Source organism: Mytilus trossulus, chromosome 11, assembly GCF_036588685.1.
Source record: "Mytilus trossulus isolate FHL-02 chromosome 11, PNRI_Mtr1.1.1.hap1, whole genome shotgun sequence".
In the NCBI taxonomy this organism is placed as follows: domain Eukaryota; kingdom Metazoa; phylum Mollusca; class Bivalvia; order Mytilida; family Mytilidae; genus Mytilus; species Mytilus trossulus.
Genome location: NC_086383.1, coordinates 36364451 through 36388599, shown reverse-complemented (window position 1 = coordinate 36388599; position 24149 = coordinate 36364451). Strand labels below are relative to the sequence as shown.

At 34.8% G+C, this 24149-nt stretch overlaps 1 protein-coding gene across 1 annotated transcript; it reads left to right on the top strand.

The window, feature by feature from the left end:
* Positions 1-7474: 7474 nt before the first annotated feature.
* Positions 7475-13663, top strand: LOC134690334 (uncharacterized). The gene is made up of 5 exons (XM_063550299.1): positions 7475-8349; positions 10245-10371; positions 10937-11073; positions 11870-12047; positions 12794-13663. The coding sequence occupies exons 1-5, from the start codon at positions 7798-7800 to the stop codon at positions 13048-13050; spliced, it is 1251 nt and encodes a 416-aa protein (XP_063406369.1). The 5' UTR covers positions 7475-7797; the 3' UTR covers positions 13051-13663.
* The last annotated feature ends 10486 nt before the right edge of the window (positions 13664-24149 follow it).

Sequence of the window (24149 nt, the reverse complement as noted above, 5' to 3'; positions counted from 1 at the left end):
TCCTTCTCTAACAAGGGCTTTGTTTTTATCCAATCTGGATCATAAAAAAACGTAGGTAAAAAAGCAGTAAAAATATGTGCAAGTTGGGTGCTCTCACGTAATAAACTATAAAAAAATCAACGTCAAAGAAAAAATATAGGTGATGAGTGTCAATATAGTTACTATATAGAGAAAAAAATAAATGAATAAAGAGAAGTGGACGATCTAGAAGTATTCATAAAAGGGGGAGGGGGAGCAACTCACTGTAAAAAATTCTTTATTTTGTCTGGAATCCGGTAAAAGTAGTACATAATTTTTAATTTGTAATTTAAAAATGAAATAAAATAAAGCACATGTTTGCTTGCACTAATGGAACAAATTTTTCCACAGTTTTCTTTAATATTGAATTTGTAAGTGGAAAATAGGAGCCATGAACATAAATCAAACGGATTTCATTAAAAGTATATCAGTTATTCAACGTTTTACTGAAAAACTGCAATTATCAGCTTATTGCATGGCATTTTTCATATCGTATAAATTATCAGTCCTAGGTACAATATCAGCTCAAGGGTCGCATGACTCAAAGGCTGATATTGACCGAGGGCTGATAAATCATGCGATATGAAAAATGATTTATTATATATGCTCCAACAATGGCGAAAAAACCCCAGATTAATGGAAAAATAGAAGTTCAAAGAGTGAAAAGTTCACAGACGTCTGACCCAAAAGGAAATACATTCAAAATGAGAGATGTCTATCAAATGCCTCAACAGAGAAATGAAACAACAGTATGACTTATTCTTATGAGAACGATTGAAAAAAAACAATTCAACAAAATACATAATGAATACGGTATGGAAAAATCATCCAAGTAATTTTCTGAGATATGTTGCATTCTTTTTAGAATGCGTTTTTTTATCATTTGTTAGTTCGTTTATCTAATTGATTGCTTGATATTCTTTTTATTGAATTTTACACAATATACTTTCCTGTATCCAAAAAATTCTTTTGTACCCTACTTTTTAATGTTTTTTCACTGAAAAGTATCATTGATGTGATGTGTATCACCCGAATGTCCAACGATAACGTTACTACGGAAAGGCACGTGCTAATATTTGAAGCATATGATAAATATTTCATATAAGCCCACTAAGCACCAATTCGAAATTTATGGAATTTACGATAATTTCAGTCTATTATCATACGGTTATAATCATACTAATCATATATTTAGTAGTATTAAATACAGTAGTTTGATAAATAGCCTGCTCGGCTGCTGTAAGACAAAAGAAGAAATGAAGGTAACCCAGGTGCTAGGGATCAGAAAGCAGTTCACATATATACTCTCCTGTTGAAATATATGATACAGAGTATAAATCATTACCAGGCTCAAGCTAGCAGCCACTCGCTAGCAGTCACTACGCTAGCAGCCACTTTTCGGGTATGTCTATGAACCCAAAAATTGAATAAGATTTAAACGTACTCAAAATTCTTTTATCTATATATAACCAATGTTTAATATATAAACAAGTTGCTTTTTTTTTTAAAAAGAAATGCAATCGTAAACCCAAATGCTTGTTTGACATTATATATTAGATAGTTGTTTAATAAAGATGTATTGTTTTATATTACTTTTGTTGTGCATAAGAATTAGAAACTGACATTGCCTGCTTACTTAATGTAATACCGGCTTCACACATCAACATATAGCTCCGACGTACGTCGGCCATGGTAAAAAAAATCATGCACGCTACCAATACGTTAGTAATGTTGATGCATTCAGCCTGTCAATCATATCTGTATCGTGTGCACAACGAGCTTAAAGCGTGTATTGGGTGTGCGTGAAGCGTACCTATGCGTTTCTCCTAGTCTTTCTACATTCCCAACTGCAGGTCTGTCTATATGTGAATGTATGTCAATAAGTCGGTCACATTCATCCGTCTGTTTACATGTTTACCAGTCCGTCTATGTCCACTGGTTCGTCTACTTTTTCACTAGCTTTGGAATAGCTTTCGGTAAGTGCAAGTACTTTTATTCCAGTGATTTGTTTCTATTGTTTTATGTAAGTGATTATTGTGCACCGTACCCATATCTTTAGGGACGCGAATTGCAACTGATATTTTACAGTTTTTTATTGCGATGTGCTGTCCTAGGTTTGGTTCATATGGGAGGGTTGAGTTTATGGCCACCACATTGTTTATGTGCCAATGCCCATTCTTAAGCTAGGAACATGAGTACAGTGGTTGTTGTTCATAGTTCATGTCGGTCAAGTTTTATTTCGTTAATTATTTCGTTATCAATAAGGCTGTTTAGTTTTGTTTGATTTTTGTTTTTAAATCTTAATGGTCGGGGCATTTAATAGCCGACTAATTATAAATAGTTTTTTTTTTTATTGTTGGAGGCCGCTCGGTGGCCTTTGAATACTTACTCCCACGTCATTGTAACTCTGATTGATACTTGTATCATTAGTGCTGGACCATGGTCGATCCTATGCACCTTTGAGGCAGGTGGGATATTTTAGTAGATCTTGTACAGCTCAAAATAATGGGAGCATTCCAGTGCTTCTATGTCTTGTCCCATTCTGCATGGTTGGAGAGGGTGTAATATCTTCTGTAGGTTTGATGAAGTTTCACCCGTATCATACTTCTCCTGAATGAAGGCTTTAAGGAGACGAGTATTTTTGTATGCAATGTGCCCTTAACGTGTCTCAAACTTATCTGTAGCGTTTTCAACGCTCTTGTAGCGTGTATATTATGTGCGTGCAGTTTACAGGTATACGCTTGACAAATGCTTCAGCTGAATGATTTTTTTTTTATGTTCCAATAATTGCATTTGATGTATGTTTCATTATAATACGTTATTCTGATTGGCTAACTAGCAACCTCGTGATATTCCTGAATCAATTGCATTACACAATGCAACTTTTCATTTATGATGACACGAGGTCCCACAATAAAGTGCACAGAAAAATGAAATAAAAACTTGATAAAAGGCGTGTTTTCATGATCCTATAGGTAAAAATGTAATTATAAGTATTGAATGTTTTTTTTTTGTACCTTTATAGGGTTGTAAAAGCGTTGACCGTGCGCACATTTTTAGTATGAAGCGCTTCCGCGCTTCATATTAAATGTACTTGGTCAACGCTTTTACACCCCAATAAATTTACAAAAAAAAGCATTCAATTCTTAATTAAAATTTCCTGAGGTAAAAGCGTTCACCAAGCGTATACCTTTGCATTTCGGCGTACTTCAAACTTATGCAACGCGCGTTTAAACGCTTGCGTAGTGTTCCTCTGGTGAGCAACTAAGTTACGCATACGATGATACGGACTTTGTTAATTTTCTGTTTTGACTATTTGTTTTACATTATCATTTCGGGTCCTTTTATAGCCGACTATGCGAAATAGGCTTTGCCTGTTGTTGAAGGCCGTACGGCGACCCATAGTTTGTAAATCTTGGTTTCTTGCAGATAGTTGTCTCATTGGCACCAAACCATATCTTCTATGGGTGCCCGACCCCAACTTTGGACCAAATTAAAAAAAAAGCCGAACCACACCCTTGATTTTTTCTCAAGTAGACCTTAGCTATTCAGCTTCACATTGCACCTAGTGGCAAAAAAAGTATTGCCGTAGAACATTTTTTATTTATATTTCCGTAAGGGTGGGGTAGGGTGCCCGACCCCAACTTTGGACCAAATTTTAAAAAAAATCTAAGCCGAACTACACCCTTGATTTTTTCTCAAGTAGACCTTAGCTATTCAGCATCACATCGCACCTAGTGGCGAAAAAATTATTGCCGTAGAACATTTTTTATTTACATTTCCGTAAGGGTTGGGTAGGGTGCCCGACCCCAACTTTGGACCAGATTTAAAAAAAAATCTAAGCCGAACAACACCCTGGATTTTTCTCAAGTAGACCTTAGCTATTCAGCTTCACATTGCACCTAGTTGTGAAAAAGTATTACCGTAGAACATTTTTTATTTATATTTCCGTAAGGATGGGGTAGGGTGCCCGACCCCAACTTTGGACCAAATTAAAAAAAATCTAAGCCGAACTACACCATTGAAATTTTCTCAAGTAGACCTTAACTATTCATCTTCACATTGCACCTAGTGGCGAAAAAAGTATTGCCGTAGAACATTTTTTATTTACATTTCCGTAAGGGTGGGATAGGGTGCCCGACCCCAACTTTGGACCAAATTAAAAAAAAAATCTAAGCCGAACCACATCCTTGATTTTTTCTCAAGTAACCTTAGCTATTCAGCTTCACATTGCATCTAGTGGCGAAAAAAGTATTGCCGTAAAACATTTTTTATTCACATTTCCGTAAGGGTGGGGTAGGGTGCCCGACCCCAACTTTGGACCAGATTAAAAAAAAAAACTAAGCTGAACAACACCCTGGATTTTTCTCAAGTAGACCTTAGCTATTCAGCTTCACATCGCACCTAGTGGCGAAAAAAGTATTGCCGTAGATCATTTTTATTTACATTTCCGTTAGGGTGGGTTAGGGTGCCCGACCCCAACTTTGAACCAAAATAAAAAAATCTAAGCCGAACCACACCCTTGATTTTTTCTCAAGTAGACCTTAGCTATTCAGCTTCACATCTCACCTAGTGGCGAAAAAAGTATTGCCGTAGAACATGTTTTATTTATATTTCCGTAAGGGTGGGATAGGGTGCCCGACCCCAACTTTGGACCAAATTAAAAAAAAAATCTAAGCCGAACCACACCCTTGATTTTTTCTCAAGTAGACCTTAGCTATTCAGCTTCACATCGCACCTAGTGGCAAAAAAAGTATTACCGTAGAACATTCTTTATTTATATTTCCGTAAGGGAGGAGTAGGGTGCCGACCCCAACTTTGGACCAGTTTAAAAAAAAATCTAAGCCGAACAACACCCTGGATTTTTCTCAAGTAGACCTTAACTATTCAACTTCACATTGCACCTAGTGGCAAAAAAAGTATTGCCGTAGAACATTTTTTATTTATATTTCCGTAAGGGTGGGGTAGGGTGCCCGACCCCAACTTTGGACCAAATTTAAAAAAAAATCGAAGCCGAACTACACCCTTGATTTTTCTCAAGTAGACCTTAGCTATTCAGCTTCACATTGCACCTAGTGGCGAAAAAATTATTGCCGTAGAACATTTTTTATTCACATTTCCGTAAGGATGGGGTAGGGTGCCCGACCCCAACTTTGGACAAGATTTAAAAAAAATCTAAACTGAACAACACCCTGGACTTCTCTTGAACTGAATTTTAATGTGCGTATTGTTATGCGTTTACTTTTCTACATTGGTTAGAGGTATAGGGGAGGGTTGAGATCTCACAAACATGTTTAACCCCGCCGCATTTTTGCGCCTGTCCCAAGTCAGGAGCCTCTGGCCTTTGTCAGTCTTGTATTATTTGAATTTAAGTTTCTTGTGTACAATTTGGAAATTAGTATGGCGTTCATTACCACTGAACTAGTATATATTTGTTTAGGTACCAGCTGAAGGACACCTCCGGGTGCGGGAATTTATCGTTAGATTGAAGACCCGTTGGTGACCTACCGCTGTTGTTTTTTCTATGGTCGAGTTGTTGTCTCTTTGATACATTCCCCATTCCCATTCTCAATTTTATTCATAATTTTCGATTTTGTTCTAAAGTAACTAAATTATACAATTATGTTGTTTTTTATTTGGTCGAGTTGTTGTCTCTTTGACACATTCCCCATTTCCATTCTCAATTTTATACATATATTCAAAATAAGAAAAACAGCATCCCATTTGAATTTGTTCGATACTATATGGCTTATTGACAATTTAAAAAAAAATCAATATAAAACAAGAGTGCACACACTGAAATGTCTCGCCTTCTTTACTAATCCTTGATACTATCTTGATAGACCTAAATATAAAGCTTTATTACAACTGTCACATAAACTCAACATTAACCAAGAAAATGAAACATTGATCAATGAACCATGAAAATGAGGTCAAGGTCAGATGAACCATGCCAGGCAGACATGTACAGCTAACAATTTTTCAATACAACTATTGCTTATAAATAAAGAAAAACAGACCAAAACACAAACACTTAAAACTTAGCAATGGACCGTGAAAATGAGGTCAAGGTCAAATAAAACCTGCGTAACTGACATATAGATCATAAAATATTTCCATACACCAAATATGGTTGACCTAATGCATAAAGTATTAGAAAAATAGACCAAAACTAAAAAATTTAACTTTGACCACTGAACCATGAAAATGAGGTCAAAGTCAAATGACACCTGTCAGCTAGACATGTACACCTTACAATCATTCCATACACCAATTATAGTAGACCTATTGCATATAGTTTAAGAAAAACAGACCAAAACACAAAAACTTAACTATAACCACTGAACCATGAAATTGAGGTCAAGGTCATATGTCACCTGCCAGTTGGACATGTACACCTTACGGTCCTTCCATACACCGAATATACAAGACCCATTGCTTATAGTATCTGAGATATGGACTTGACCACGAAAACTTAACCTTGTTCACTGATCCATGAAATGAGGTCGAGGTCAAGTGAAAACTATCTGACGGTCATGAGGACCTTGCAAAGTACGCACTTACCAAATATAGTTATCCAGTTACTTATAATAAGAGAGAATTTAACATTACAAAAAAATTGAACTTTTTTTTTAAGTAGTTACTGAACCATGAAAATGAGGTCAAGAACATTGGACAGTTGACTGACGGAAAGTTCGTAACATGAGGCATCTATATACAAAGTATGAAGCATCCAGGTCTTCTACCTTCTAAAATATTAAGCTTTTAAGAAGTGAGCTAACACCGCCGCCGCCGCCGGATCACTATCCCTATGTCGAGCTTTCTGCAACAAAAGTTGCAGGCTCGACAAAAAACAATAGCCTTGGCCTTGTTTTTTATAGGAATACCTGTTCAAGGTATAAAAATAGATAATGTGACGTAATTTCATGTACTATAATGAGCATCTACCGGGTTCTTTAAAACATGATTAGCCTATCTAATCGAATGAAAAGAATCAAGGGGAAATTGGTCATGGCTTCGGAATAGCAATGCAAATAATTCCGTATTGTACAAAACAAACAAACCAAATATTAACATCAACAATTCTTTATTTGAATTTTAATTTTAAGAAATGTGTTGCTAGATTGCCTCCAAATTTGCGTCATTTCTTCAGAGAGCTCGAACGACTGTGTTTTGCTGTTTTCCAGAAAAGAAAAAAAAAAAAGACGCAACCCCAAATCGACCTCATCGTTTGTTAATTTTATTGTGACTTATTTCATACTGTAGGTAAGAAAAAAATGCCATAGGTATCACTGTGAGATATTTAATTATTTTTTAGCACATACTCGCCCACAGAGAGGTGAAAATAGAATTGCACAGAATCTTGAAGAAAGAATTTCATTGTTTAGACCATCTAGGTCCAGATTTACTGCTACCACTAGTAGCAGACAGAAGAATAAAAAACCCAGGACATGGACTTGTGAGTTCGTCTGTCTGTCCAACAGAGACGCCATTAAAACGCCTACCGGAGAAGAAAAGGTGGTGCTGAAAAGAGCAGGCTTGGGAAACAAGAAAATACAATTTTGCTTAGATGATAGTGAAGAGCTCTTCACAAAAAAACTATTTAGCGAGGAAGGATTCAACAAGTTGCGAGATTGTGGTGGGTTTGAGCTTCTACGATGCCAAAGCAATTGCAGATTACTAGAAATCATATCTAGTAAATATACACCAGAAAGTTTGAGGTCAATAATTGGTGGTCAATCTAAAATTTACATTCGACCAATTCAAGCAAACTTATCAATGAGTGCAAGTCCCGTTGTCCAGATTGCAAATACATCGGAAATAAAAGAAAAATGCAGATTTTGCGAAAAAGATATTCTGATAACAGATCTTAGAGATCATTTGAAGGATTGTGATGATAATGTACAAAATGTACAGTCAACAGAACCTTTTGCAGAAATACAAAGCACATCTAGTTTTAACCTTCCAACAGAATTTGATTCGGTTGACAATTCAGATGAAGATCTTCCACCTTTGCATTTAGCTAGAAATAATAATGAAACCACTACTGAAATGACGGGACAGACTGAAGATCTATTGAAGCGAACAATAAACTCTTGCATAGATTTCTGTACCGAACATAAGGTAACAGATCCTGTTGACATTCTTCGGCACATACAAGAGAAAATTGTTTGTGGCCGAGACCTGGATCTTTCAGATGATGCCACAACTAATGATGGTGAAACCAATTTTATTTTGGTTGATAGGGATACTTTGTTGCAATCGGCTTTTGAAGAGATAACTGCCCTTACAGATCTTAGATTGACTTTGCAAGTACAGTTTTATGAGGAGGTATAGTTTTATACTTGTATCATTAATTTCAATTACTAGTATACCATATGCAATGTAGCCCATGCAAAATGTTTATGACAAGATGAGGCAATATATTAAACAAAGCCTATAAATTATACCATTGTTAATTTTGAAACACAAAAGAAAAGTATTTAGTCTGAGATTTATCCCCAGCTATTGATAAAGTTCATCCTAGGTTCTTCCCCGAACGGAGTATGAACCCACTCTTCTGTAGCAGTGAAATTATTCAAAATTTACTTGATATGAATATTCCATGTACAATGTTTTAACCAAAATATGTCGTTTAAACTTCTTAACTTATTTTTGGCATTTACGTCACAACGTTTACCATTAAAGACGGTGGCATTGACCGCCAGATCAAATTTGTCCAAATCATCAATATACCAGGATAAATAATGGTTTACATTAATGTTACTTAGTCATGTACCGATGTAGTCCCTTCCTACTCCAGCAGGAGCTGGGCTTTCAATTGTTCACTTTCACTTATATATATAACCTACTATGTATTACATCTGTCGTCGTTATTAAATCTTTTATATTCATCTTCTTCTGTTTTTCACTTTCTTTCTAAGAACTATACAACATAAATTTTTTTACAGTTAGTTAAAAATGATTTGTGCACATTAAATGTTTTGAAACGTTATAAAAATGATGTCGATAAAGTGGTAAAGATGGCAGATATCCATGGAAATCCTATGCGAGGAAAACACATATGCATCTGCTTCTATGAAAATGATTAGCAAATACTAACCTGTAGCTCTTTTTCAGGCCAGACACTTTACCCTTTGGCGACATTTTGAGAAACAAACCAAAACCAGTTAAGCCTCGGTCACACCTTACCGGATAGCTCGAACGAACGCCTAACGGATAACTTTTTTTCAATCCGTTCATGTCCGTTAGACGTCCGTTTTTATCCGTTAGACGTCCGACCATATCCGTTGCATGTCCGTTAAGCGTACGTTTTATCCGTCGACGTCCGTTCTGTCCGTTGGAATTTTTTTAGCATGTTCAAAACTTTGAACGGACGTCCAACGGATAAAATGTCCGTTGAACATCCGTTATGCGTTCGTTTTATACGATACTCGTCCGTTTCGTTTCCGTTTTGTAACCGTTACGTGTCCGTGGGACGTCTGGAAGATTAATTCACCAACGGACTTCTACCGGACGTTTAACGGACGTCGAACGGATGAGAAACGGACTTCTACCGGACGTTTAACGGATAAAACGGATATGAAACGGATAAATGCAAATTAAAAATTTCGCGTCTGAAATGCCAATTATTGGTATGTCAGATTTCTTAAGGTTCATGAATTCTTATCATTCATAATCGATCTTAGAGTAAAGTCACGTCTTCACAATCAAGCAGTTCTTATTCAGGCCAGACACTGCATTTTGGCGGAATTTTAAAGAATAAACCATAACCAGAAACATTTGAATATTTATGCGATTTACATTTATTATCATTGTCGCCTTTGGTTTTTCCGGATATCTTGTTCATTCATTTTATCCGGTACGCTTCCGTTAGGTGTCCGTTTTATGCGTTACTCGTCCGTTGGATGTATGTTCGACATCCGTTCAGTCCGGAACGTGTCCGTTTCTCGTACGTTGCATATCCGGTGTGTGTCCGTTATGCATGATCCGTTACACGTCCGTTTTATTCGGTCAGTCCATTAACGGACTCTCTACGGATAACTTTTTTGTCAACGGACAACTTTTATTTTCATCCGTTAGGCGTCCGTTCGTGCTATCCGGTAAGGTGTGACCGTCGCTATAGATGTGACCATATCTTAACATTTGGTTAGATAGTAACATTTAATGTTTTCAATGTCGGGCTCTTCCAATGCAATATTTACAAAAAAAAATCTCTATTTTAGGGTGCAGTTGATTTGGGTGGACCACGAAAGGAATTTTTTGCAATTCTAATGAGAGATATCAAACAGAAGTATTTTGATCCAGTTAAGGAGTGGTCAAAAGATTATGAGGTTATTGGGAAGATATTTGGTAATTATTTCTCACTAGATTATGCATATGTTCTTCTCGCTATATCTATTATCTAGATTACTTAGCTCGTAATTAGTTTCGGATCAATTTTTTTTGCTGACTGATTAAATTTATTGTGGGAGGAAGAGCGGTCTTCTCATTCATTCGTATAGATATTTATATATTTCTCGACAAAACATTTTTATATGATCTACTTACATTGTATAAATGTTTTTTGAAAACATATTTTCATAAGTAAGTAATGTTATTTTGCACTCGATAATATTTGCGTATCTATACGTAATAAGTTCGGATATCAGTCACACGCAGAATGTACGTGTCCAGAAATCTCTGCGGCAACTACACCTGTATGACATCTCATGGTAACACCCAATATATCTCTTACTTAATTCTTGGGTATTATTTTAAAGGGTATAAACACACTTATCATGTATTATATTTAAGCTTGGAACATAAAGCAAGATAACGAAATAATTGAAAAATGTTATTTTTAAATAACAGTCTCAACTACTCTGTATTTTAATATACAATGTATCCTATATTTATCTTTCTGCTTCTGTTCTAGCTCTCAGCATCCTTCAGAATGGAGCTCTACCACGAATCATGACAACAGATCTGATAGAAGAACTTTTTGAAACGGAGGAACCAAGGCAATTTGTAAAAGACCTTCGCAGGGGTCTTGATTCTTTGGGATTTTATCAGGTACAGCTATAAAATTGAGAATTGAAATGGGGAATGTGTCAAAGAGACAGCAACCCGACCATAGAGCAGACAACACTGAGCAGAAGGTCACCAACTGGTCTTCAATACAGCGAGAAATTCCCGCTCCCGGAGGTGTCCTTTAACTGGCCTCTTAGCAAATATATATTCTAGTATAAGACTTAGTAATAAGTTCTTGATATTTTGTTCATAGATGTGCCTTAAAAAACAAGAGATACTGATAAAAATAGGGTAGTCTTGACCTACATTTCACAAATGAGTGACTGATTAAAGGTTTATGATAGGGTTCATATCTGAGATACAACTCGTAAAGAAAGAATGATATTTTATCAGGAGATGAGTCTTTAATAGTCAGAATCGAGGGTCCTAAAAATATGTTGTCTTTCACATAATGTTCATGGATGAACAAATGAGATGAAAGGCTGCGTTTAAATCCATATCTGAGATGAGGAATACAAATATTTTGTCAGTATATGCATTTTTGATAGTGCTGAGTTTCGAAATCAACTCGTGAAAATGAATTCGATGATATTCCTTTTCATTAGCTTCAATTAAAATATATTCGATTTCATCAACTGCACAATATAAAATAACATCTTATAGCATTATCAAATAACTACTAGTTATTCGAATGAACCAGTTCTGGCAATTTAAGATTTGAGTCATCTCAATATACAGATGATACTATGCACTTTTTTTTATACCAAAAACCTCCATATTACCGGCCCAAAAATGTGGTGCGTGCACCAATTTACTCTCTTGTTTTTTTTCTTTTCAGTTGGTCAGAAGTTTACCCTCATTAATCCACTTGTTCACACCAATTCAACCAACCCCGATCACTTTCAAGAAAATAACAACTTTATTGAAGCCTGAGTTTGCTGCAGAGGGGTCAAATCGAATGAAAGCCGAAAAAAAAGTCTATTCTAAATTTCTTAAATATTTAAGAGAAGCTGCTAGTAAGTATTAGATTTAATAATACCCGATTTATGACTTATAGTAAACGTAATGGAATACTCATTTGGTACGAGTCCAAGTCTTTTCGTCGCTTCAGTAGTTTTTAAACTCCTATAATTGACATAGGTACTTAGGTACAGGACCTATTCACGTCGATCACTAATAAACCAATATACTTGTTTAAAGTTATCAGAACCCGCTGTTGATAGTGAAATAGGATTTGATAGCACAGAGAAAATACATGTTACAATGTACATCTGGTATATTTACATTAATATGACACAGAAAAACGCGAAATTTACTGTGAAAAACAAAATAATATCAGATTATAAAAAAATGAGAGGAGCTAAACAAATAGATTGTCCAGTCCATAAGACATACTAATGAAGTTTTTATACCATGCAAAAAGAATAATCCAGTGGTTATTCTACTTCATCAAAACCCTTTGACTGCTATGTAACACATGCACAAAGGCGTATCAATTCAATCTTTTCAAAGTGTCTGTAACATCAATTTTCGAATCATCCCATATATATTTTGAGCAATGTACGAATCAAAATATGTAGGGCCCAAAAAAGCACGGTTTAAGTTCATCTGTTGCCGAGTATCAACCACTTTTGCTATCGAAGAACAATTTTTAAATGAATCCTATGGAGGTACTGTGCATCTAGTATAGGCTTGTATGAACCTTACTATATTTCAGATTTTCGATTCACATCTCCCATAATATGAATTTATTTTGTTTTAGGTGGAAGAAGGGGCGATGTTAACTTAGCCAAAGTTCTGAAATTTGCAACCAGTGTGGAAGAGGAACCAATATTAGGGTTTACATTGCACCCAAGTCTACATTTTTCAGAGCGTAAATCACATCTACCCACAGGCAATACGTGCATCAACCGACTAATGCTAACAGTTCCAGAGAATGGAGGGAAGCTTCCTGAAGAAGATGTCTTGTTTAACTTTTTCGATTACGCTTTCTGCAATGCTTACTATGGATTACAGTAGTCAGATCTTGAGTTCAATTACATTATGTGTATTTTGTTAATTACTAGCAGAAATAGAAAACACTGCTCCTCGTATAGAACATGTGTTTATACTATTAGAAAGATATTAAGACAGATTTTAAAAATTTATGTACTTCAAATATGATTTGAGTGTTTGTAATTTCCCTTAGCTTGATTGAACAGGAGTCAATACATTCCAGTATTGTATATTATATATATGTCAAAAATGACAGTTCCTTGAATCAGTTCTTAACAGCAGTAAATGAAAAACTGTTCTATCTAAGACATTTATCTTAAGCATGGAAGTGTTCATATATTATAATTGTATCAGGACTATAATTATGGTTAGAAATTTGTTAATGACGTCTAAGATTGTATGAAGTCTTGTGTTTTACTTTGACGATTGAACAATTAGTTTCATTATTTTGTAACTCATGTATGAAGCTTGTTCCCATGCTTATATTTTGTTAAACTATAGAGCCATTGCTCTTGACTCTAAAATTTCAGGCATATGATTGTTTTTACTTAACACTGTAGAGAGAAAAGAATTATTTCTTCTGAATCTTCACGTGGACCGAGTTTTATTAAACTTTTAAGATGGGGTTTCATTGAAATCTATGTTCTTGTTTTACCTCACATATCAAAAAGAAGATGTGGTATGATTGCCAATAAGACAACTCTCCACGAGAGAACAAAATGACACAGAAATTAACAAATATAGGTCATCGTACGCGGGCCTTCAACCATGAGCAAAACCCATACACCGCATAGTCAGCCATAAAAGGCCCGGATCTGACAATGTAAAACATTTCAAACGAAAAAAACTATTGCCTTATATAAATAAATAAATGTACATAAAACAAATATGTAACACATAAACAAACGACAACCACTGAATTAAAGGCTCCTGACTTGGGACAGACAGGCACATGCATACATTTTGTCAAACTTTCAATCTACAGTGAATATTCTACTTAGAATACTTTTTAAAGCAATTTAGTATCTCCTGTGATATAATATGTGTTGCTTTTATTTCGTATGTCACATGCACCTGTGCATCTATGCAAATAAGTTATGTCATGCGTCCAATATCGAAATGTTCTCGTATGAAGGTGTGAAAATTATATGAAGTTAAAATACTTGTTAAAGAACTTGCTTTTTCACTATTTTTATAAGGTTTGGATTAATTTTTTTATGATAGATTGATTTACCATGATATCATCTCCATTTAACCATATTCTAAAGTATCTGGTTTCGGACATTATTCTCTATATCAAAAGACAATTAAATTCTAAATCAGGACAATGAAATCACCTTGAAAAAAGAAATTTAATGAGAGACTGAAAATCTCAAAGTTGTATACAAACTCATCACTTGAAAAACAAGAATGTGTCCACAGTACACGGATGCCCCACTGGCACTATCAAATTGGAATAAATTCTCTAATTTGGCATTAAAATTAGAATGATGTTATCAAAGGGAACATGTACACTAAGTTTCAAGTTGATTGGACTTCTACTTTATCAAAAAATACCTTGACCAAAAACTTTAACCTGAACTTTGCACTATCATTTTCTATGTTCAGTGAACCGTAAAATTTGGGTCAAAACTCTAATTTGGCATTTAAATTAAAAAGATCATATTATCATAGGGCACATGTTTACTAAGTTTCAAGTTGATTGGACTTCAACTTCATCGAAAACTACCTTGACCAAAAACTTTAACCTAAATGGGGACGGACGGACCAACGAACGGAGGCACAGACCAGAAAACATAATGCCCCTCTACTATCGTAGGTGGGGCATAAAAAGACAACCCATTTCAAAAGAAGAAAATGGTCGAAACTATAAAACAGTACATGAAAGGCTTCATAGATAACTACAGAAGGCAATTTTAACCCCATCTGAAAACGAAGGCGAAAAGCGAACCCTGGTCTACAGAATAGTAAGCATTTAACATTCCGCATGTGACATCCGTCGTGTATGAGTAGAAAGAAACCAACTAACTCGTGATGACTATAGGAAATTTGCTTGAAAAGGGATGATTTCAATTTCACCGCTTTGAACTCTTGGTCCCTTGTAAGTAGCGACTTCATTCAAGGAAATCATGATGGAAAAAAATGATTATATCACATCAACTAGGAGATATACTCATATGAAGGTTTTATAAGAATTTTGCTACATAGCAATGAAAAATTCACCACTGGGAAGCTGCAATCATCGCGTGATCTTTCGGGGATTTCGCCTCCTACCCAGAGGTCCTCTGCCCTGGGGTGGCTGAGACTCGGTGGGGCATTGGCTTCAAAACTTGGTCCTACCCAGAGGTCCTCTGCCCTGGGGTGGCTGAGACTCGGTGGGGGTCATTGGCTTCAAACTCGGTGAGAGTTTTGAAGCCAATGCCCCCGCCGAGTCTCAGCCACCCCAGGGCAGAGGACCTCTGGGTAGGAGGCGAAATCCCCGTAAGCTCAAAACCATCACAAAGTTTGAAGCCCTGCTGTAAACTATATCTGTAGGTGTTACACCACTAATTCGGCCCCGGCCATAAAGCACATACCAGAAAGTAGTACATATTTAACACAAAGATAGTTCCTACGCATGAGTGTACTAAGTTTTGAAATATGTAGAATATTTAGGTATTTTTGTTATCACATGACAGCTTGAGGACTGGTGATCATTGTAGAACACTTTTGGACTTTTAATTTTAAATATTAAAAAAACTGCACTAAATTTAAAAAAGAGGGTAAATGTTGTCTGTTTATCAGATCTAAAGTACCTGTTTTTGGTACATCCGAAGTTCCGGGAACCAGTTCTTTCTTATATGCCATTATGTTGATTTTTTTCAGTACAAGACACCATAAAGTATGCAATTGCTTTGAAATGCAATGATTGCCACTTCATTTTAACTTAAAACAAAGGAGATGTGCCTGCTTGAAACAGAGGAATTTAACATAGAAAGCAATGGGACCATGAATTAGTGGTGTACTTTGTATTCTCCTACCTTATTCTATCGCAAGTCACTCTCGTCAAAACTATGTTAACACTATTCTATCGAAAAATTTCGACATTTTGAGATTTAAAAACACGCTGAGAGTTAGACATTGAACTCGGAAATATTTCACAAAAACACACTGCGATTAAAAAGAATGTTTGTGAAGTAAGCAGCCGGTTCGTTATTTGATATTCGATGTCAATATCCAACCGGATGCTAGCAGTCGGTTCAGTACTAGTATTCAAATTTCATAGAAAATGTCAATACTTTATAACATTTAAAGCATGATTGTTTTGTTAAGAGGAGTAAAAAGATGTAGACAAATATGCAACCTACATAAGGGTTTATATGCGAGGACAACGAAAATTTACGACAGCTTAAAGGGGAAACTTAAACATTTCCTACGTAACGTTTCACTCCTCATAACTCTCAACACTATGCTAAAGGAGTAGGTCCGGTAAGGGCCGGTTTTGGCCTCAAATTTCAATTTCATCTAACAAAAGGTTTTGGACACTTTTTAAACACTTAAATATCTATTTCAATTGATTCGATTATTTTTTGTGAAAGTTTCTAACTGATTTAGTCATTAAAAACGCTCTGATGCAAGCTTGAATATAAAAAATCTAGCAAATATACCAAAAAACGTCACTTTTCAGATGGTTTTGGTCTAAAATGAAAGTGGCCGCATCCATGTTCATTATCAACCTTTATATAATTATGTTATGTATTATCATCAAATACAACTTACATTTCAATATTATGAATGAACACGAATGCGGCCACTTTCATTTCAGACGGAGACCGTCTAGAATTTAACGCAAATGCAAAAATTGTGAAGATTTCAGTAGTTCAGCATGACTTAATGATGCTTTTACCCGATATATGTACATTGTATTGTCAAAAACAGCCTATATTTATGAAGCAGAAGCATACTACTTTCCAATAAATAGATAGCAATTTCATAATTTAGTAAAACTACTATATTTTGGACCAAAAAGGGGTCTTACTGAACCTACTCCTCTGAATATCGAACCGACTGCTAGCAGCCGGCCGTTGGATGTTGAATATTGAATAACGAACCGGCTGCTACCTCCACATACATAGCGTTTACCAATGTGAAGTCTTTTGTTTGACTCTTAATTGAATCGAACTTAAAGAACCCTAACACTCTAAGTGGGGATGCTAAAAAGACACTAAGTCACATCAAATAAACGAAAACCCCGGTGTGATCGTATGTGCATCTGAAGTTTATACAAAGCATGTCTTGCACAAGTTGACAAATGTTTTCAAATTTTTTCCAAATATACTGCAAGCGATGAATTTAAATATATAATGCTAATGTTAAGGAGATATATGCAAACTTTTTATTTTATTGATAAGAGTGGTTTTTTTAATCAGGTATAATAGCCAACAACGTAATTGCAATTTTTATGACTATGATTCTTCCCTGAATCTGACTCTGTACTTAAACTTCTTCAAGGCATAAGTATCCTTGCATAATTCCACATACCTACTAAATCAGTTCTTAAATGTTTTTAATTTAATAGCGTATCAATAAATCTTGCACGATACCAACAAGTGGTTTTAAACGTTGCACATTTCATAAAAAAATGTCACTTTTTTCAATCAATGGGCTTCTAGAAAACTAATGATGTATATTTTGTCGTTTTACTTACTTAGTAACGAAACGACAAGAGACAGTAATCGATAGAAATATGTTATCTATTTTAATTGTAACTGAAATATAAACAACCTATTGGAAATTTTAATTCGAGACCAAATGGCAATCGTAGTTGTTCTCTTTGCTAGTCTTATTTTCAATAAAAAAAAATCAATTATTTGCTTAAGGATGTTAGGTACATGTTCAATGCAAGAATGTTTCCAGCTTCATTACTACAGAATTTTTTTTCACATTTAGGACATACTGCCTCTTTTAAGGACCCTGAGAATTCTGTCACTAGTGAATTTACTGCACATTCCGGACATTTGTACGTGGCTTTTTGCAAACCTGTAAAATTTTTCATAATTTTCTCTGCATCTTTGGCCCCATGTTCTTTAAAATAGTCAATTTCACGTTTCGACAGATCATTCAATGTCCAGAAAACATCAATGAATTGAAAGTCTAACACTTTTGAGTTTTGTACTTTGAAGAAACCCATGTCTGCCCAGTTATCACCCCACGAATTCATAAAGCGAAAGCATTCACTATTGAAGCTAGTAAGAACAACGGCATGTCCACTTAATTTATCATCAGGGTATCGTTTGTCTAAATCAATTTCAGCTTTAGTAAGAATACCGCAAGGGTCTCTTCTAAAAAACTTGTCAAACTGTGTCCATTCAATATCGGTTAGACGGAACGTAGCAACAACAGGACGTTTGGCAGCAATCGCTTTCATTGCATCTTTCGCGTCAACAATCTTGCAGTGCAAACGGTATTCTGGAGTAATTCCTTCAAGAACGTTTAGTGTATTAGCACCCTTCTCTCCATGCAGTTTGACAATTTTTTCTCGCAGATCGTTAAAATCCGGGTACCCTTCGTCTCGACCAAGAATGCGCTTCATCGCTAAATGAAGAACTGCTGCCGAGGCGTTTGCGTAACAAGTGTCACCTTCTTGCTCTCTTGCTGTAAATTGATTTGTGCTCTGATTGATATAGATATCAAGGGAGACAGACACCAACAAATCTGAAAGTGAATCTTGACAGCAAACAACATTTCTTGCTAAATTGCATGCTTCGTGTATGTGGTCAGGATGGTTAATCTGTAAAAATAACTTTGTTTCGTTATTGCTTATATCAATATCCCATCCTCTCTTGATGAAAATTGTACGTGGAAGTAACTGTGAAGGTATGGTTGAACTTAATTTGAATAAGAATTTTGCTCCCTCGTCCCATTCTTCTTTTTCAACACTGTATAACTTCCGTGGTTCAACATTGGAATATCCAGAGATAAAACAACCGACAACGATTACATTGAGATGTTTCAAGCTTTCAGAAACCACATGGACATCTCCTGAATCTGTAGGAAGCCCATCAGAAAGGATAAATAAAACCTTTGTATGTTCTGAAAACTCATCTTTCAAAAAAATTGGCAATGTTATATTCAATGCCTCGAACAATGGTGTTCTACCATAAATAAAAGGACTGATTACTTTCATGATTTCATCGGTTTTCCTCTCAGCTGAAATGTCATCATCTCGGCAATCATGAAAAATATCCCAGGCTGTCATAACTGAAAATACAGAGCCGACATTTTTCATCATTGTCTCATCAAAATATTCGGTAAAATGTCTACTTTGTACCACTTCTTTATATTCTACCTTTGCTTTTTCAAAAACCATTGAAATATTTTTTACTACTTCATCTATGTTAACCAATACTCTACTGGCAATTCTACAATTAAGCATTTGAAAACGATTGACCAATTTTCCTATTATGTTTTCACCCCCAATGTCTCTGCATGCTGGTGGTAAACACTTTTGAATAAACACCTTTAAGAATTCTTCGTCTGTTTTAAGTTTATCCAAAATGTAGACAGCCAAAGAATAACAGACAACGCTCTGTATCTCATCTTTTGGTGCCCATATTCGTGTCGTTTGTGCACCATTCTTTTCAACAAGTTGGTAAAACTCTTCCAATACGTCGTCATAAGGCGTTATATTGTCCATACGTTTATACAGACGATGAGACAGAGAGTGCGGGTTCTTTTCAACGCCGTCGTGAACATACATTTCGTTATACTTCCACTCTACTAGAGGATATTCATGATATTTGTGTCTTCGTTTCCTTCCAATGTCTAAAATCTTTTCCCATTGCTTATCCATGTCAGCATTCTTTCCCCATTGCTCTTCCATGTATATAGTATTTTTCCGTGCTAGTTTTTCGTAAAAAAACTTTCCATATTGCATTCCCGTTTCTCGATTAACTTCCTGTAGCATATCTTTTACTGAAATCATTCCCCATTGCATTCCCATGTGCAATATCTTTTCACGTTCCATTTCTACTTCTAAAGTCGTATCACGTCCCATTTCTATATCTACGGTCTTTTCACGTTCAATTTCTATGCCAAAAGTATTTTCCCATTGCAAATTCAAGTTAACACACTTTTCCTGCTGGATTTTCTTGTATAAAATCTCTGTCCACTGCGTTTCCATGTCTATCATTTTTCTCGGTTGCATTTCCATGTTTATAGTATACATGGTACATGTATATTCCCATTGCCTTATCTTGTTTTTCAACTTTTCCTCTTCCATTTCTATGTATATTCTCTTTTTGCTTTGCACATATTGCATATGTTCCATATTAAAATTTAAAACCTTTTCTAATTGCATTTCCATATATAAAATTTTTTCCTCTTGTTCTTCCATTTGTATACTCTTCAAACATTTTTCCCATTGCACTTCTATGTTTGGACACTTTTCCCGTTTCATTTTCCTGTAGAAATTCTGTTTTTTCTGTTCAGATATTCCTTTTACATTTTTTAACAATTCAATGTATAAACTGTTGTCGCGTTTTATTTCTACGTCTAAAGTCTTCTCCCATATAAATAGATTCTTTTCACGTTGCAATTCCATGTATAAACTCATTTCTCGTTGTATTTCCGTGTCTAAACTCTTTAAACTCTTGTCCTCTTTTATTTTTATGTATAAATTCATTTCCCGATCTTTTTCCATGTCTATCTTCTCTTTTCGTTGCATATCCATGAATGCATTCTTTTCTCGGTGCATTTTATTGTATCTATGTTGTACTTCCTTAACTGTTTCGATGACGTCAAAAAAAGGTCTTCTTCCATTCACCAACAGAGAAAATATAATTGTCATTCGAAACGTCATGTTTTTTAAATTGTCAATTACATCAAATATTGAACGCGCCCATTCACCACCTTTCTCTTTTATTTTACCACCTGCATTTATTTTCATTGAACCAGACACATCAAGGAGTACACCGGTCAAGGTTGCCATGCTGATGTGATCTACAAAACATATAAGATTTGATTGCAGGAATATAAACAGATACATTTATGATAAACACATATAAATGTGAAACTACATACAGGCAATTATAAAGACATTTAAACTCAGAGATCCATGTTGGGAGCAGATCAAGCACTCCAAACGCCATACGAACACGCATAAATTTATTTAGGGCTTGAAAACATGACATCGGATGCATATTTAAGGGAATTTCTAACTTCTCTCAAACATCAACGTGTAGTCGCACATTGTTTGCTCTGCAAAAGTAAACATATTAGACGAAATGTGCAAACAATACTCAATGTACGGCAGTTTTAAATTATGCAGAGGTTTTGATGTTGTGATTGATGTTGATATTACTTCTCTTAGAAGTTAGTAGCAGATAAATGTTGAAAATGTGCAGCACATGCCTATATTTTGACCTTAAAAACTGGAGGTGCATATCAGCTTTCAAGTCATAAGATATATTTTTTTTTCCGAAATTTCATAGTTAAAGTTGTACAGTTTTGGTCGTAAAAAGAGTTCCTATGGAAAGTTGTATTGTCTATATTTAAAAAATAATATTTTGAAAGCGTACAAGAGTGTGATTTACAGTATAACATAGGATGAAAATGTCAAAATCAATTTCTTAAAACTAAAAGAAGCGCAGGTAACATCTGGCATATGTTAACTATATGAGAAGTTAAAGTTCATTTCACAAGATGCCTAAAGTTTCTAGGGATTTTAATCCTTATCCCGACAACAGGATAGCACACAAGATCCATAACATTATTGAAACATACACTCGAGCGGAGTTGTTTTAAAATTGGTATCAATGCAAGGGAATATTAGGTTATCAAAATGCATTTCTGTGATGTAACAAAACTACTCTCCTGGTTTTAAACTATTTTACCCAGCGTTCAATACACAACAACAACAAAATGTTGATGATACCCACATTTTAGTTTGAAAATTTGAAAGAACATTTTCTAGAAGTCTTTAAAAAAAGTTAAAGAAATATATATTGAAGAACATTTAGACACTCCGGCTACCTGAATTAAAATATGAACTGTTTTCTTTTATTTCTAATTTCGTATCAAATATACTTACTGCAAAATAAAGGTTGCTTATCTATCAGGTTTGGCTCGACTTAACGTTTTCTTTAAATCCAGGTGTATATGGGAACAATTTCACGCCTTTATAGTCCTAATCTACCATCAAATCTAAAAATAACCTTTTAATCTCAACAATTGTAGTCTTCCTTGATATCAAAGTGAAAATAAATAGTTTAGTGGCTAAACAAATAGTGTTTTATCAATTTCGATATGGTAAGAGGGTACTGTAAATAAACTCATCATAGATACCAGGACTAAATTTTATATATACGCCAGAACTTGTTAACATCCCATTGCTGCTTATGATATTAAAGCGCAGCCTAAAACCCAAATTACTGAAAAACAAAGGGTTCATTGATGGTAAAAATATGCTGAATGTAAAAAAATATGTAGATAATTTGAGAGGTACATGTATGCTATTGTGAGGTTTTTCAACAATTTACAACGATAACACATGCTGGAGCCGAAAATCTTATATTGCAATGTTTTATTTGAAAATAATTGCAAATAACTAGATATACACAGATTGTAAAGGTCGATACGTGTACTTTCAAATTTGCATACTATGAATTATTTAAAATGAGAAACAAAATGAATATAAGATCTGACCACCTATATGCCACTTTGAATAAAACAAATAATGCAGTCAAAAAAGAGAGGAAAAACTCAATTTATTATTCATAATATATTTGTTGTATAAAGTTTGCGATATATATTTTGTATACTAAAATATACACTACGACTTCTAATTTCTTCAATCCATTGAGGGAAAACTGCCAAATCACATAAATCAGTAGTGTACTTATTAAGAATTAATTTTACTTATACTTTTAGTATTGATATATTGTCACAAAAACTAATGGCTAACGATCATTCAACGTTAATAATACAAATAAGGTAATGTGAAAATACATTTTTGAGTAGAGAAGTTTCTTGTTTTTTTAAATTTCTATTTGAAAGTGAAGTGTCAAATGGCACTGAGGTGAAAGGTAAACGTAAACCGTGAAAAATATTGTTAAGCAAAGCAATACTGCAATCACAATTTGTGGGCCTCGGTGACCAAGTGATCTCAAAAGTTACCTCTGTAAGCACTAGCCAGTCAACACTGAGGTGGTGAATTTGAACCCTACTCGTGTGGGTGTACTCGACGCCTATGTTTATTGACAATAATTGTCAGTTTCCTTTCAAAAGTCAGGTGATTTTCTTCGGGCACTCCGACGTCCTTCACCGATACAAACTGGTCGCAATGACACAGCCTGAAAGGGGTGCTTAAAAATTGTGTTAAAACACCGGAAATCAATAATGAAGTCATTAACAATATGAAGTGCAAAATGGCGTATACAATAAAAACAATACAATTTCAGTACACAACGTAAATTAAAGATAACATAAAGGAACTTGTATATTAAATGATGGAGGGAAGTTTTGAATCATTATACTAACATACATGTGTTTATATCATCACAGACATTTGATATGGCCAAATGTTTGCATTTTATCTCATTATTCATATACATATGCATATCAAATTTTCACATGACATCAATGACATATGTATATATTCATCCTTATTGATTACTCTGTAATCACTGTATTTATATTCGTACCACTTGTGTACATTATTTAACATGTTGACAAGATAATTAAATATACAAATAAAGAAAATTAAGATATTTTCTTTGCTACAAATTGGACCACTTTACTTAAAATATTAGTTGGTCGCTTGCAGTCTAAGACATACATGCTATTTTGAATGTTTGGATATTTTTCAGAGAAACTGCTTCAATTTTCAAGTTTTCATAAATATAAATATGTTACATCGAAGCAGTGTTAATTTAGTAAAATTGCATCGTCGACTCCTATCAAAAAGATTTCTGTCTAGTTACATGCTCTCTGCGTGAAAATTTGCATGTGGCATCATTGTACTCGACAACGCTTATCAACTTACTAAAAGTTTGATACCTGGTTTTTTATCTTTGTATATATAATTATATAATACTATTACAAATGTATATATATATGTATTTTTAATATTTATGTAATATAAT